At 50.4% G+C, this 17,579-nt stretch overlaps 2 protein-coding genes across 16 annotated transcripts in view; one reads left to right on the top strand and one right to left on the bottom strand.

Annotated features, from left to right (window-relative positions):
- LOC146833113 (uncharacterized) overlaps positions 1–17,579 on the top strand; it is a 787,180-nt gene that overhangs the window by 106,822 nt on the left and 662,779 nt on the right. The window lies entirely within an intron of this gene.
- Positions 11,882–17,579, bottom strand: part of LOC146833112 (complement C3-like) — a 1,368,049-nt gene continuing 1,362,351 nt past the window's right edge. The window contains exon 41 of the mRNA XM_085600736.1: positions 11,882–12,251. Coding sequence (XP_085456862.1) covers positions 12,110–12,251 — 142 coding nt within the window. The 3' untranslated portion in view covers positions 11,882–12,109. The remainder of the gene's footprint in view (positions 12,252–17,579) is intronic.

Here is a 17,579-nt window from a genome sequence, read left to right as displayed (position 1 = left end):
GTCTGATTGCCACTTGGCAGACATCACCCAGCCCCTCCTAGGTGGCACAACTTTGCCTCAAAGCTCCTTACCTGCTGTAAAGTCTGATTGCCTCTTTCTGGAGGTGGGAAAGCTGCTGAAAGCCTGGCTCTGGCTCAGTTCCAGGTCCTCTTCACCCTCAGGCCCAAAATGAACTGAACTTTGAAGTTGCATGCATCTACCTGCCAACCCAAACTCCAATCTCATGTGCAAAGAATAAAGACAAAATAGTGACCTTTATTGCAATATATGATAGAAAGAAAGAAATAGCCATCTGGAGGCTGAATTGCACAATGTGAAAGCAGAAATTCCAGTATTAATTCTGGCTTCCCTACATGACCAAATCGTTTGATCGTAGACAAATATTTTATCTTACCAACCTCCTTTTTCTTCATTAGCACATATGATAGTATATTCAAATGCATGAGTTCAGGATGTGTGCTGTACAGTCTCATCTTGTGTTAGATTTAATACACTATAATGTTGCTTCATTCATGTAAAGAAAATAGGCCATATACAAAATATACCTGAAAAGTTACTTGCTTCCTAGATCACTAATAGCATTGTCGTCACGGTGGGAGCACAAACGCCTCTCAAGGCGGTGATATAAACTTATGCACCAATGTGAAATGCTTCCAAATGAAGAAAATATACTTTTATTTCAATGGTAATGTTTTCAGGGCTCGACTCATGTATGAGCTTTTAAGGCCGTGCCAGACTTACTGGTTTGGCTCCGCCTGGCCTCTCCTTGTTAATTTGTTGGTTCATCCACCTCTCCCCCTCCCAGAGCCCCTCCATTAACCCAAGAGAAATCGGCCTCTTAAAAACAAAATACAATGGTGTTGAAACACTGCGTAGAAAGCAGATCAGAGAGTGGGCAAGCTTTCACCTGCGCTTCAAGTGCAGAGTGTGGTAATGCAGGGCTTGTCGGGCTTGCAACTATATATCTGCCTTGCTGGACACTGCAGCCAACACTCACTCATGCATGAACACGCACAGGGACATAACATAATATAAGATAACATAGAAGCACTCGTGCACGCAGACAGACAGGCGATACAGTACGTGTTATAGAAACGCTTACATTTGCTGATGTCCACATTATTAAACCTTGATTCCCACGTGATGTGCTACAAGCATCACTATCCCCACCTTTCTCCTCACTCTGGCTCCAAACAAGTGCTGCCCTACTCTGCTATGCCAGCAGGAAGCCTTCTCTTTAGATTTCCCAAGAGTCACATGATATGCCTGTTAGCAGGCCCTGCTCACACACCTACAGTGCTATGGACTCCACAGAGCCTCAGTGGACACTGCGTCAGTAATCACACTGTAAGTCGGGCCCCTCCCAAACGTCCTGCCAACTCTGAATGAATGCTTATGGACCACGCTCAATTAGCACATTGTAAGGGGAGGATAACACTCGATCAGAGTGCTTCAGGAAAACTGACCCACTTGTCAGCTGTGTTGCACTTCTTTTTTGTATATGCCAATATCACTGAGCTTGGCTTACTGCTCATGAGTACCGGTACTCTCTTTGGACAAAGAGAAAGTCCGGTGCTCAAGCGCCGAAAATTTAGAAGTGCCGGTACTCGGTATCGGTGAGTACCGGCCCATTTAAAGCACTGATTATGTGTCTTTTGATAGGAAAAGACACATAGCGATAATACTGTACGGCATTGCTCTAAACCATTATTGGCCACCCGGTAGGGGTGTCGTGTGAAGGGGTGGGTTGGGGGGGTTTGAGGATGTTGCGCAAGTGGGGGTCGCACAGGGTGGTTAGGGGGTTGCGCAGGGGGTGTTGAGGGGAGGTCGCGTGGGGGTCGCGCAGGGGGGTTGAAGGGTCATGCGGGGGGTTCGCACGGGGGTAGGGTTGGGGAGTCTTGCGGGATTTGCAGGGGGTTGGGTGGTCACAGGGGTGGGGGTGTGACGCGGGGCTATTGGGGGTCATGCGGCAGGTTGCGGTGGTGTGACACGGGGATGTCAAGCGGTGGAGTTTGGTGAGGGTCACGCGAGGGGTTGTGGGTGTCATGCAGGGGGTTTAGGGGGGTCATGTGGGGGGTGTCACTCAGGGTGGGGTTGGGGGAGTCACGCAGGGGTGGGGTTGGGGAGGGGGGTCACGTGGGGGTAGGGTTGAGAAAGGGGGTTGCACAGGGCTGTTGGGGGTCACGTGAGAAATTTGGGGGGCTCATGCGGGGGGCATTGGGGGGGTCACCCAGTGGTGGTGGGGGCTCATGCGGTAGTGGTGGTTAGGGCTCAAGCAGTGGTGGGGGATGGTCACGCAGTGGTGGTCGCATGGTGGTGGTGGGGGGGTTGCGCAGTGGTGGTGAGGGGGTCACGTGATGGTGGGGCCACGCAGTGGTGGTGGGGGGTCGCGTGGTGGTGGGTGTAGGGGAGTCACGCGGGGATGGGGTTGTGTGGGGGTTGGTGTGGGAGGGGTCACGCAGGGGTTAGATTGGGGGGTCACGCGGTGGTTGGTGTGGGGGGGTTTTGCAGGAGTTGGTGTAGGGGGATCACACCGGGGTTGGTGTGGGGGGTCACACGGGGGTGTGGGGGGGTTGTGTGGCAGTTGGTGTGAGGGAGGTCGCACAGGGGTGGGTGTGGGGGGGTTACATCACACAGGGGTGGGTGTGCGGGGGCTGCGTGGGGGTGGTGGTCACATGGGGTGGTGGTTGTGTGGGGGTGGTGGGGGTCATGCAGCAGTGGGGGGGGTCACGCGGGGGTAAGGGGTCATGAGGGTCATGCGGGGGTTGGAGGGTCATGGGAGTGGGGGGCCATGGGTAGGGGTAATGGGGGGGTCGTGGGGGTGGGTTGCAGGGGTGTGGGGGTCACTGGGACGGGGGTGTTGCTGGGGTTGGGGGTGTCACATGGGGTGGAGGGAGTCGGGCGGGGGGTTGTGCAGAGGTGGAGGGTCACAGAGGGGTGGATGGGTCATGGGGGGTCACAGGCATTGTCTGAGGTTGGTGTGGGTGGGTCGGTGTAGTGGTGGTTGCGCAGGGGCTGGTGTGAGTGGGTCACATGGGGGTCCTTGTGGGGGGAGTAATATGGGGGGTCATGTGCGGGTGGGGTCTTGGGGTGGTTGTGTGGAGTGGTATGTGTGGGTGGGGTTGCATGGGGGTGGTGGTGGGGGTATCACATGGAGGTAGGGGGGTCGGGGGTCATGTGGGGGTTCATGTGGGTGTCGTATGGGGGTTGGTGTGGGCGGTTGCATGGGGGTCATGTGGGTGTTCTCGCGGGGTGGTGGAGGCTCATGCGGGTGTGGTGGGGATGGTCATGTGGGGGGTTGGGGAGGTCATGTGGGGGAGTTTGGGGGGGTTGCGCAGGGGGTTGAGGGAGTCGTGCAGGGGGTTGGGGTCAAGCGGGGGTCCTGGGGGGGTTTAGGCAGTTCGCAGGGGATTTGGGGGGTGACACGGGGTCGTGAGGTGTGTCATGCAGGGTGGGGTTGGGGAGTTGCGCGGGGCTAAAGTTGAGGGGGGTCACGTGGTTGTAGGGTTGGGGAGGTCATGCAGAAGGGGTTGGGGTGTCGCGCGCGGGAGTTGTGGGGCTCATACAGGGGGCATTGGGAGAGTCACACGTTGGTGGTGGTCGCGTGGTGGTGGGTGGGTTGTGCGGTGGTGGGGGGTTGCGTGGTAGTGCTGGGGGTCGCGCGTTGTGGTCGTGTGGTGGTTGGTGGGGTCATGTGGTGGTGGGGGTTGCGCAGTGGTGGGGGGGTTGCAGGGGGGCACCCGGGGTTGGTGAGGGTGGTCACATGGGGGTTGGTGTGGGGGGGTTGCACAGGAGTGGGAGTGGGGTACGTGCAGGGGGTGGTGGGGGGGTCACACAGGGGTTGGTGTAGGAGGGTTGCGCAGGGGGGGTCATGCAGGGGGTGGGTGTGGGGTTCTGCAGGGGTTGGTGTCAGGGGGGTCATGCGGAGGTTGGTGGTGGGGGGTTGTGGGCATGGTCGTGTGGGAGTGGTTGCGCTGGGGATGGGGAGGTCACGGGTGAGTTTGGGGGTGTTGCTCAGGGGGGGTTGGGAGAGTCACGCGGGGGGGTTGGGGGGCCTGGGGGGGTTAGGGTGTTCTCAGGGGGGGTTTGGGGGTCAAACAGGGGCATGGGGGGTCTTGGGGTGTGTCACGCAGGGTGGGTTTGGGGGAGTCATGTGGGTTAGGGTTAAGGCAGGTAGGGTTGGGGAAGAGGGTTACGTGGAGGATTAGGGGTTGTGCAGAGGGGTTCGGGTTGCGCGTGGGAGTTGGGGGGCTCATGCGGAAATGTTGGGGGGGTCACGCGGTGGTGGTGGGGTCGCATGGTTTGAGGGGGTTGCAAGGGGGTTGGTGTGGGGGAGTTGCATGGGGGTTGGTTGGGGGGTCACGCTGATGTTGGTGTGGGGGTACATGGGAGTGGGTGTGGGGGAGGTCATGCAGGGGTTGGTGTGGGGGGTCATGCAGGGGTTGGTGTAGGGGGTTACACCGGGGTGGGGTCCTGCGGGGGTTGGTGTGAGGGGGGGTCACATGGGGGTGAGTGTGGGGGGGGTCACGAGTGGGTTAGTGGGGGTCATGCTTGGGTGGGTGTGAGGGTGGGTGCATGGGGATGGGTGTGGGGTCGTGCAGGTGTGGTGGTGGTGTTCGTGTGGATGTGGGGTTTCACAGGGGTGGGGGGTCACATGGGGTCATGGGGGTGGGTGGTGTTGCTGGTGGGTGTGGGGATGTCACGCAGAGGGCAGGGTTCCATGCGGGCATAGGGGGTCGTGCAGCAGTGGGGGGTCATGCAGGGGTCATGGGGATCACACAGGGGGTCAGGGGGCACGGGGATGTCACAGGGTGGGGTCACAAGTGGGGGTTCACATTGGGGGGTCGTGCAGGAGGTCGGGAGGGTCACATGGAGTGGGGTTCAGGAGGGTCACAGGGGGTCGGAAGGGTCATGTGGGGGGTCACATGGGGTGGGGGGGTCACTTGAGTGTGGGGGCCACACGGGGATGGGGGTCATACGGTGGTGGGGAGACAGCGCAGGGATGGCGGGGTCATGCAGGGGTGGGGGAGTCACACAGGGGTGGGGGTTTCGCGCAGGGGTTGATAGGGTGGGGGATGCGCAATAAAATAAAAACCTTCCCTTTCCACTGGGTCCCGCATGTCTGTTCCTGCTCTCTTCGTCTTGGAACAGGAAGCACAGCCAGGACCCACTGACCAATCACAACGTTGCAATGCAGTGTTGTGACCAATCACAACGCTGCAATGTAGTGTTGTGACCAATCACAGTGCTGCAATGCAGTGTTGTGATTGGCCTGAGCGCTGTGACACACCGCTCAGCCAGGGGCTGGAGGGGTGGACATGTTCTCCATGCAGGCTGTAATGCTCCATGCAGGCTGTAGTGCAGCCTGCATGGAGGAACAGGGAAAGTGCGCATGACTGGTTTGGGTGGGCTGAGAGGGCCGACCAAACAATCATTGCGCACTTAGGAGTGGGCAAACCATTCCTTCCCTGCCGTGCTCCGAGAGCAGAGCAGCCCCACCCGCCCGCAAACAGCATGAAGCATAAAATGATCATAGCAAAGTTATTATCATTTTAGGTTTCATAGTCCTTGACCCCTTCGCTCCTAGGCCTTTCCCCCCCCCCCCCCCTGTGCTAAACCTTTTTTTGGCTATTTGGGGTTGTTCGTGCTTAGGCCCCTGTAACTTATTGACCACATAAGGTATCCACGACAAATTTGCGTCCTTTTCTTCCAACATCATGGGGATTCTAAAGGTACCCAGGGTTTGTGGATTCTCCTGGAGAGGACCCAGAAATTAGCCAAAATGCAGCTAAATTTTGTTTCTTTTTGGAAAAATGGGGAAAAAAAGTGCTGCAAATAAAAGAGTCTATTTTTTCCCTGCAAATATAATCAAACAAAGGGTTTGTAGGGCTGAAATCACAATTTTCCCAGCTTTCAGGGACTGAGCTAGTTGGGTCTGATGAGGGAGTCGTCCTCTCTCCTATTCTGACAGAAGATGAGCAGAGAGAGACTTTCGACAGTTTTTGGGACAGTTCTCTTCCCTTTTCTCACTCACTCCAGGACTCACCAATTGGTGCACCCATGACATTGAAACAGGAGATAGCATGCCTCACAAAAATAAAATTTACAGGCTGTGTAACCTTTGAATCAGGATGAGGTTTCCAATATGCTGGAGCTCGGGATGATTGAGCCCTTCTGTACTCCCTGGTCCAGCCCAGCGGTATTAGTGCTATAGGTTCTTCCACCCCTTAACACCATCCTATAACTCAAGTTCTGTCTGGGTTACATGTGCCTATGTTCAGTCACCTAGAATGGTGATGGTGACCCCATTCCCAGAGCTGATGAGCTAATTGACCGGTTAGGGGCTGCTTAGTTCCTCAGTACCTTTGACTTGACATTGGGGTATTAGCAGATTGTCCTAACTAAGAGGGCCAAGGAGAGATCAGCATTCTTCACCCCAGAAGTGCGCTTTCAAATCAAGGTTACACCCTTTGTGTTAAAGAATGCCCATGACACCTTCCAGAGGTTAGTCAACCGGCTCTTAGCTTGGCTGCAAGACGTCAGTACAGCCTACCTAGATGATATTACAGTCTTCAGCTTCAGCTGGAATGACCTCAAAGAAGTGCTACAGGCCCTGTAATAGGGAAGCCTGACTATCAAGGGCTGTAAGTGCCAGATTGGGCAAGGCTCAGTGGTGTATTTGGGTGACCAAGTTGATGGAGGCCAGGTACAATCTCTCCAGCCCAAGATACAAATTGTTATGGCTCAGGAGCCTCCCGAGACTCAAACAAGATCCTTCTTAGACCGCACTGGATATTACAGGATGTTTGCCAAGGACGTTAGCACTATTGTTGCCCCCATGCATGAGATGGCTTCCACGAAGCAGACAAAGAAGGTGATCTGGACAGAGGCATGCCAAAAAGCCTTTGACACCCTGACGGAAGACATTTATGTAGCACGAGTACTTAAGGCACCCAACTTCAATAAGAAATTCCTCATGCAAACAGATGCATCAGAGCATGGTATTGGGGCTATTTGGTCACAGCAAAATGATGAGAGCCTGGACCAACCTGTAACCTTCATCAGCGGGCAGCTACTACCAAGGAGACAAAGGTAGAGTGCAATTGAAAGGGCAGCATTTTAAGTGGTCTGGACACTGAAGGAACAGAGGCCATACCTATTTGGGACTCATTTCTAGATTCAGACATACCACAGACCCCTCAAATGGCTGATGCAAATGTAGATGAGAATCCTATACTGTTGAAGTGGTGCATCTCCCTAAAGGGTATGGACTTAATGGTGGAATATCGCCCTGAGACTGACCACACCAGTGTATGATGGTCTTTCTGGGTTTTTCTGTCTTAACAAGAGCACCCCATGGGGTCGGTAATTCTCCGAACCTTTTACTGAGGTGTTCTAACGTTGCAAATAACCATCTTTTTGCATGTTGTACCCTCAGAGTTTTGCCTTGACTGTTTTTACTGCCTGTAGAACTCTGTGTACTTTACTGGTTTGGTCGTACTCTTGGAAACATAAGATTGGCTAGTTCAAGATTTTCAGACAGAAAACCTTGTGGGGTTTTCAGAGAGCCTTGAATTCTAAGACAATGCTTGCAATTTGGAGAAAAAAAATCCTTTCATAGATCTGTTTTTGAACCTTCAGCAGCTAACAGTTCAGAGTTAAGAGCATTTTTTTATTAGCTGGGTCAATGGTGACACCCTGATCAGAGATGCTAAATGTTTGGTTATGAAAAAGTGGGTGATGTTCTTTGCTTGGTGAAGATACCAATTGCAGGTTCTTGTGATTTGAGTTGCTGGGCTATCTAAGTGATATGTATGGCAAAGGACTACGCATGGCCTTCTGACGTAAATAGAAAGAAAAGTCAGGTGGGAACGGTGATCCAGTGACCAGGATTTATACCTTGTCCCTGATTCAATCACCATGAGCTCATCTAATGAGTTCATCTTTTCATATGTAGGCATTATGACTTTCAAGACTGAGCATCTTTGTGTTGTTCTGCTGCATAATTACAGAAAGTTTAGAAAATGAAAGATTGGTTCACACTCTAGCAGGCATCTAAAGGAAGCAGCTACATTAAAGACCTAGCAAACGCTTTAATATTTTTCCACTCTGTTGTTGGAAAGTGTTTTGGGGGAGATTACAATCATGTTCAGGTCTGTTGTGGCACTGGGCACCCACAACCATGATGCAAACAGAGACTTTAATAATGGCAATAAAGAATATAGAATATTTACTTCTTAAATGGGTTGTTCTCCATCATTGGAATCGTTTTTGAAATCACAAATCGTAAATTGCTCGGCCTGAGTGGCGGATCCCAGCATGGTTGTCCTTCCTGGGACAAAGCTAGATGACTACGAATGAATCAATCCAGAATATACTTTGTGATCTTATTTATTTAATTTGGAAGGACTGTAATGTGCTAGCTTTATATGAATCACTTTTAATATGAGGCACATATCCTAATAGCGGAGAGAAGAGTAATGCTATGGTCACTTGTAAACTGTGAAAGAATATCCAAATTTAACCACTTCCTTGAAAATCACTATCTAAAGGCTTATAAGCTGGAGAGATTGATTTCTTTAGTCGGAGCTTCAGCACATTGAGCCAAAGACAAAATTACTTACCATCAGTAGCAATTTTTCTGGTGGACACCTATTCATCCCGCAGATTCTTCACCTTATGAATTATTCTTCCATGTGTCAGACTAATATGGAAAAATGTTTCCCTAGCAATATATTTAAATTGGAAGAAAAGTTGAAAATGTGTCTCTCAGTAAAGCCCCAAAGGGGAGCAATCCCTTTCAGGACGATTGCCCTCACCCACCATAGGTGGCATGCTTCATCATATGGGCTTGTCCTCCCAGTGGGAAAACCTAGTCCCACTGAGGGCTACAACTCCCTCACTGGGGCTTTACTGAGAGACACAATTTCAACTTTTCTTCCAATTTAAATATAAGTTGCACTTCATGACAGACCCGAGAAGTCTTGTGTTATGATCATGATTGTAGCGTACCCATCCCTGGAGAAGCTCTTAAAATGCATCCAAGCATATCTGGACAGCGTGGCTGCCGCACACATGGATTGAGTAACGGTGTTTTGAAGAATCCAGGTCGCATTTCATGATCTGTGTGGATGCACACAGACAGTCATTGATAAGGCTGTAAATGGCGTTTTCATGTGGCTGTGTTAGCTTATTACAGAGAGTGTTTGCCAACTCCTCTAAGACATGAACATATTAGCCAGAAAGCCAGGTTGTATCAGCAGTTCTGAGGCAAAGCAAAAACTTTTCAGCTCACACGATCATGTTTCTTTTGAGAGGAGCCGTGGAGAAAGCATTTGGGTTTTGCATTGATATGGCAGCCTGGTCTGCCAACTTATCTGAGTACAGGTGAGAAGAAAATAGCTGGGGAGTTACTCCCACCAGGGCTACGGTATCTGGCTATCTGTTGACTGCTGGGCCTGAAAAGGGCTTTTACCATGCAGCTTTGACAGGATCCAGGAGAGTTTTGTTAATGCAAGACCTTTATCACGGAGGAACTCAATCAAATGTTTGGACTTTTCTTCCATGGCGGACAAGGTCATTTCGAAGGCTTCAACTGCTTTTCATATCACAGTTATACATGAGGAAATATCTTCTTTCTGAAGCATGGCAATAGTAGCAAGGGATGTTTTGTTCTGGTAAAGTGACCAGCTCACTGACAAATAAAAATCCAGATATAAACCAGCATCAGTGTTACAGTGAGGGAGGAAGTTACCAGCCACCAAATTATCAGCCTCTGTGCAGCCATAGCATCGTAGACAGAGACAAACAACTCCTCCATCTAGACAAGTCTGGGCCCCGATGAGGTACTCTGCCAATGGAACATTGTGGTAGTTTGGCTTAACTTTCTCTTTTGCTGCACAAATTGTTTGTTCCAACAACAGCGGCCTTAAGGGCATCATTGTAGTCCATTCCATGTGCAGCATCTGTGTCAAAGGAGGCTCACAGCAGTAGGGGATAGCGCATTGGCAAGATTTGAAGACATATTGAGTGCCGGGGCTGGAGCCGGTAGAGATGCGGCGTCAGGGTTGCCAAGCCTGTAGGACTGTGCTCACCTTGGATAGGGCCCAGACGGTGAAAGAGCTGTCCTGAAAAGATCTAACATAGCCTGCCAGAAAGTCTTGACCTGTGCGTGGTCTGGTCTGCCAATGGATCTGGAAACTCCCCTCACCTTTTTCAGCAGCGTGATCTTATCCGAGGAAGAGTCTGGCTTGGGGTGCATTCTGAAAAATGCCAGCAGCAGGACTGTTACCTCAAGGTAGAAGAGGACTTCTCCTTCCTATGTTGTTGTTTGTGTTTTGTATGGGAAGAGCTCTTGGGAGTTCTTTCCTTGACAGGAAATTTACCTGTGTGTGAGGCAGCTCGCTTTTGTGTTTCCTTGTAGGGTTTAGCCAAACATAAGTTCACTCAACCTCACGGCCTTTGCTTGCATGGAGACAAGAGAATGACGGTCTACGGTGTTGTATGACAGTCCACAAGCCCACATCAAATGCCATCTGGCTGTGAGAAGTACATCTTTGTGCATCACCTACTACAGGGCTTAAACCATGAAACTTTTAGAGGAGACATTTGACCTAGTGGCTTGTTTTACTGCGGCCCAAAGAGAGCATGCGGGACCCATGTCATTGAGGTGCAGAAGAACAGAAACTAATGCCAGCGCCCCTGTGACACCTAAAGTACCCCAGTGTGATCATGCCTGGAAGCAGTTACGGAAGAAGCTGCATGGCGGCTCTTGGTGGCACTGGAGAGCTATTGCTGAGGAAAGTGTTTGTTCGGACCAGTCTGAAGCTTGCAAGAATAATTAATAAGCTAAGAAATCTGTGGTAAGGTATATCAATCAGAGCCATGTTTTGCCATCTATGGGTTGACTACATCAGGGGCTCTACACTACATGATGTCTTGAGTCATGCTAACCATTGCCCATGGCTATCAATGTCTCCATGTCTAGCTTGACGTGCTACAGCTACATTGACCTCCTCCTGCTTTTCTTTATTTTCGTGTAGCAGTGACGTGCCTTTGGTACATATATTTGAAGTCCAAGGCTTCTAAAGCCTCTCACATTTTAGGATAGGAGATTGCAGATTCTGACGCATGCTGTGCAGAGTTCACAAATATAGCTCTTGAAGCCCTTCAGTGCCATCAGCGTACTCTGTACATACTCCCTATAACCTGTAAGATGCTCTCTACCCTCACAACTCAGAGCAGTATGAAATACTCCATCTCTGTGTTAGCGTGCTTCGTTTGAATCAGCACACTTTATTTCGGTATCCCTGGGAATGGAAATCGATTAATTCAGTAAAACAAACACAGAAGTGAATGATTTGATTACCTGTGAGTAGAAGAAAAATAACTCTGGCCTATGGAATGAACTCATAGGCCGCGTCTTGCCATGAAAAATCACTTGACTTTGGTTTGCTTTTTTTGCCAGAGGTTTGTCGAATGATATAAATAAAGCTCCTGGGTATACCCTGCCGCCGAACCTGACATCTCTTTAATGGTATTTAAAATTCTGTCAGTGCTTACTACTAGAATAGTGCCTACGCTACCTCCAGTCTCGACTTACCACGAGGGGGGGGGGGGGGGGGGGTCAAAGTTCTCCTTCATTGCAGCATCAGCATTTTCCAAACAGAATGTCGCGTTCGGCTTCTACGGACCAACCAGTGGTCGAGGAATTCCTTCAGAAACAATCGTATCTTTTCAATGCAGGCCTGAATGTCCATAAGAAGTCATCCTTAGTTTGCTGTAGTTCTGTGATGCTGGCACCAAGAAACCTTTGTTGGCAAACTAGTATTTCATAAAACGATTACTATAACATAACATTACAAATGCCACTGCTCAAAGATTCTTTGTATGAAGTATTTTTATTAAAATGGCTACATCTATATATAATCAGAGATCTCTCTATATATTTTTTTTCTTACTGCTTCAAACTTTAAAAAAATTACTTCTCATAAAACTTGAACCCAAATCTTTTGTAGGCTTTACATCATATGCATTTTTTATATACACTGCTACAGGCCGATCCAGTACAAGCTGGTTTATTAACCACTTTTCGGTTGAAGTTTTAAAATTATATTTGGCATCCCTTCTCTTTAAAAGCACTTGTGAAATTTTCCAACGTTCTGTTCAAACTTTGAGATCCGCTGGGTAGGTCCTGCCCTCCTTTTGGCCACTGGAGGATGTAGCTGTGGCTGCCCAAGTGGTATGCCCATCTACAGAAAGGGAAGAGAAGAGGCATGTGCGAATGAAAGCATTAAAAAGTCTCAAAGAAAATGACATTTCCAGGCATACTATAAAGGAACACTCTCTTTGTTGCAACTCACCATAAGTTTCATTCAGCAATACAGTTTTTAGGTCTGGCCTCAGCCGAGACCTTTTGAAGTTTGTAAAATTATATGTACATATAATCACCAATAAGGGCTTTCAGCCAGCCTTAGTCATCTGCTAGTCAGCTGTTCCCCATCCACATTTTGTTCCACAGCCTGAAGCATACAGCATGGGGCAGTGGGTCAACCCATTCAGCCATTGGCTAACTTCACTGTGAGGGGCAGCACTTTATTCTTTCTCAAGGAGTACATCCGGATAGAAAGTAGTTAGCCTTAGTGCCACGGACTACTATGCAAAGTATGCTTTTTAAGACCAAAAATTATTTTTGCTTTTAGCCTATGTTTTATTTTGAAATGGCACAGGCCCGAAAGTTCCCCTAATGTTAAAGGTTCTTAAAAAAATACAACATAACAAAAAATGATTTGACAATGCCAAAAGACTAGTAGATAGCACCAGATCTACTAGCTTTGCCAATGCTTGTTTTCCATTTGAGTTGTATTCTATCTATACTAAACTAATTCAGCAAAAGAACATGGCACCTGAAGAAGAATGTACTAATGTGATGATTCTTATTAGTGCTCAGCCTTCCCCACGTTTGTCATCTTTTCACATATATTCAGGTGTTAGACTTGATTGGTAACAATTTCAAAATCCTTAGATGTGTGACAAGTGGCATCAAATTGTCTTAATTGGTGAATCCTTATTCATGTAACTGTCAGAAGTATTGCATAAACTTCATAAAGGTGACACATTCAGCCCATGATTAAAGTTATACCTTATTTCTCTACACCTCATGTAGTGTCCTGCTGGACACGTTCTAGTATTCAGGAGTGTGATGTAAATACACCTTACATTCACTCATCACAGGCATCACTGGTCAGGTGACCTTACTATTAAAAGAAGCTGGGCGTTAGTACCCTGGGCCAGTTTCCAGAACCATACTACTGTGTGTGTATGCCTTATTTCAGTGGCGGCCGGTACTTTAGGAGGGGTGCTGACTGGACACACAAACACATACACACTCACAGCCATGCATTCACATACACGTGCACACACTCACACATCCATTCACAACACCCATTACCAAACTTTTCATACATACATGCACGCATGGACCAAACATTCATTTAAAAATAAAATCACCTGCAGCTCTGCCTCTGACGTCTCAGGAGGCTTGGGACTGCTACCTTCCCTCATTGGCTGACCTAAAGTCAGCCAATGAAGGAAGGTAGCAGTCCCAAAGTTATCACAGAGTAGGATGGGGTCAGTGAGACTGTGATGAAGTGTCACTGATTGACACTCGACCATGGGCGCTTCAGGGCTTAAAACTGAAGCGCCCAGGTGCGAGGCAATGAGTGAAACTTCCCCTCGTCACGAGGAGGGGGCCTTGAGGTCCTTTGCTGAGCTGAGTCGGTCATGCCCACAGGAGCTGTGACTTCCTCAGCACAGCAAAGTTCAGCTCAGGCAGCCAGGAGCCTGGGCATTTAGCGCATGTCTAGCTGTTGGCTGCTTGACCTGAAAATAAACAGTGTCCACCTGGCCGACCTTTGCTCAGCCTGACAGACACTATTCTTGAAAGGCAAAAGGTGGGGAAGCTTGGCCCCTCCGCCACAGTGGACCAGCCGCAGCTGCCTTATTCACAGGCATGTGGGCATAGAGCCCACAAGTTTACAATGGCGACGAGGGGGTAAGCTCCACGTGTCACCTGGCAACTGTTTTCATTGTTCATCATGGGTGGGGGGGGGGGGGTGGAAGTACAGCCTGCGTCTAAGGGCCCGTGCCTGTTGCCAGCACAATGGCAACTGATACTGCGCAGGGTGAGAAGACGGCCACTCACTGTTTACGTCGCCCCCCATGGCTTAATCCCCAGCAGCGGCCATCTGCTGTGAGCTAGCCCGTTGACCGACTTGATCACCTCAAAGCAAGACAACATGGAACAAAAGAGGAACAGGCCCCGTGGCCCACTTCCGTCATCCCAAGAGAGCAGTGGCAGACCTGAAGCAGTGCCCAATCACCCGACGGGCAGGAGGTGTTCCCGCGAGTAGAACTGCAGCATGGCTAGAGCGACATCTGTGTATTATGGTGAGATGTCGAAGCTAGCACCGTGCTGCCGACATTCCTGCAAGAGATGAGAGGCCTCCCCCGGTTCCTGGCACTGCACAAATGGGCGGACAGTAGAACTGCGCTGACAGTTTAGTGGGCGAAGGGCCCGCAAGTGAGAAATAGTGCATCTAGAAACTAAGAGAAGCCGCACGCTGCCTGCCACCCCATTGTACACCCCGGTATGCCACAAAGTACTGTCATGAAGGAGTGGTGTGAATGGGTAGGGCGAAGGCCCATTGTGGTGCCGTCAGCTTGGGGAGCGTGAATATTCGGAGAATGCAGGGCAGCTGTGCCGCAGTGAATTTGTCCATGCCCCCATCATCACTAACCTGCCTGGTGTGACTGGCAAAGTAAAGTGGCCTCGCAATGCCCCTGTAGTGAGCCACCCGGCCACTGCAATACATTGTAGCGCAGTCAACTCCCTGGGCCGTGCTCGGACCAGGGAGTATATAATAAAAGGTGACGTCAGCGCACATGGCTGACGGCACAAACTGAGCAACTGAGTAGATGTCCTTTATTGGGCTCCGCCATCAGGAGTTAGGCCTCCCCGTCCCACACCCCTAGAAGTCAGTTGAAGCCTTGGCTGCATGTCCCAGGGATTGTCTAAGAGTCCCCGTTAGGCTATCTGAGTACCTTGGAGCCTGAACAGTTAATCACATTGACGGCAGCTGTGCAAGTGCGACAGCATCACTATAGGTTTGGTGGGTGCGACACACTACCTGCCGTGTGACTGGTCTCACTCCTGCGGTGAATGTTCTGGGGTTTCACGAGCCGCTGGTCTGCAGCCCCTGGGAAAGTTGCTGCTGTGGCCTCCTGCAGGGAGAGCAGTGCCACCTAGTGGTGAATTAATGCACCACACCAAGAAAGTGAGTGCAAAAGAGGGCAGCCCGACGGAGTTTTAAAAGTTTTTGAAGATATAAGCCTGCCCGTCCAAAAGTCTGCGAAAAAAAAATCAACGCCCACAAAAGACAAAAGGCCCGCAGTATCAGGAAAGCTGCCACGGCCTGAGTAAAGTAGTGGCTGGAGTGCCAACTGGCGGCAGCTCAGTGAACCGCACCAGCACTGTATACAACACTACAATGCCCCTGAAGCCCGGCCTGAAACAAAGCGTGCCAAAGTGACTGTAGAAAGGCCCGCTGCAATAAAAAGGATGCCGCGACATGTAAAAAGTGGCTACAACACCACTAGAGGGACTCCAATTCGGTGGCCCCGACTGGGCAAAATTCAGGTCAAAGACAAGCCGCCTTGTCACACCAGTACGGTGTGAAAGCACTGCACTGGTGTTTCCACTACCCAGTAAGTGACTGACAAGGAATGCTGCCCCGGCGAGGAGCCCGCAGCAACAGTCACTGGGCCCCAGCAGAACGGCCCACTGCAGCATTGAGGCTATTGCGCTCCCCAAGATATAGACTGACAGAGGAAAGCTGCCTCACCCAGGAAAAGAACAGCCAGGTTCAATTAAGCCAATGGCCCCTGTTCGTCAGTAGGAGAGAGGAGACAGGCGGACTGTACAGAATGTTGCACTACGGAAAGAAAGCACCAAGATACTGCTAAGAGTGCACCACACTCGCCGATAGGCCGGTTATCCTTTGAAGGGGATAGTCTGTGAACCCCTGTACACAGAGGAAATTGCTCCACACACCACCAATGGTGAACCAACACCAGCACAAGCCAGAAGAATGGGCACACAAAGCACCAGAAGTGGACGCCCATGAAGAAGAACCAAGAGCGTGTATGTCAGAGGTGCGCTGAAGCCTGCACCTGGAAACTTGACTGCATGGGCAGGAGCCCCCGAGAGAGAAACCTCTCTGAAAAGGAGCAATGCTGAAAGGAAGAGGCTGCGTCTGCGGGCAGTTCGCTGCACAGAATGGCCCCCGTTGGCCCAGCATTGAGCATGCCACACAAAGTGACTGATCCTGCCAAGCATGCCTGAATGGAGGCAGGAGCAAGCATGACGTCCTCAAGCGAAGAAGATGGAAGAAAGGTGACCCTCCATCCAGCGAGTGGAGCACCAAAAAGATCTCTGAGGGAAGCGACCGGGCTTGTGAGCGGTCCACAAGGAGAAGAGTCAGGTCCTACAGAGAGGACAGGATGCAACCAGGGTGGTCCCTGTGAAAAGAATGTCACAGCGAGAGGCCTGGTCAGGAGACAGAGGAGAAGAGAATCAGCCCTAGGTGAAGGACGTGACCAGGGAGGTCCATGTGAAGTACACATCACATCGAGAGGCCTTGTTAAAAAGGAAGAAGAGTGTGACAAGATTGAACAAGGCCACGTCTTGAAGAGAAAGAGAAAAGAGAAGAAGAAAGTGGCGCGATGCCACGTCATGGAAGAATCAAGGTAAAGAGTTTGGCAGGATGTTACATTGCGACGTCATGAAGAAGATTAAAAGGAGAAGAGAGTGTCACAAGGCCACAGCATTAGATTGCAATAAAGTTGAAGGAAGAAGAGAAAGGTGTGAGATAGAGATCCGTCACACAGCAGATCACTGACAGTCATCAGTGAATGCCATAGTTGTCAAGTGCATCATTAGAACCACCTAAGGAGCACCAAACATCTAGAGTGGAGCCCTGTGCCTGTGAAACACCCAGGGGTCAAAAAGGCATCCTTGGCACTGAGGCCACCCAGAAACCATCTGTTTGACCCATGAACCTGAGACCTGCAGAAGACAACATACTCGACCACTGATCCATTAACCTTATGGGGTTGCACAAGGCTTGGACGTGGCCCTGTTGGAAGTTCCGCAGCTACCCCTTGCCGTGGCCTACAAAAGGCCCCACACATCCCACGCAGTCCAGTGGCAATCCAGGGGCAAGGGCCTCAAGGGAATTCTGTTGAAAGGGCATTCCCGACAAAAGAGATGCATCTGCAGCAGCTCCAACATAGACACTGGGAAGCACTGAGGTCGCAGACAGAGACTGGTCACCCCAAAACTATTTGATGAAGGCCCGTGCACCTGAATCCTGACGGCCAGAGCACACAAACCCTGGGACAACCACCCTTTGTGGCTGCAAGAGCGATTTGGTTGTGGTCCTCATGGCAGTTCCTTAGCGACGCCTTCCGGCAGCCTACGAGAGGCCTGCACAGTCCACATAGTCCCATGACAGCCTATC

The sequence above is a fragment of the Triturus cristatus genome, chromosome 4_2, assembly GCF_964204655.1.
Source record: "Triturus cristatus chromosome 4_2, aTriCri1.1, whole genome shotgun sequence".
NCBI classification, from domain to species: Eukaryota; Metazoa; Chordata; class Amphibia; order Caudata; family Salamandridae; genus Triturus; species Triturus cristatus.
Note: the sequence above shows the minus strand (reverse complement) of the source record. Positions and strands in the feature narration are given on the sequence as shown.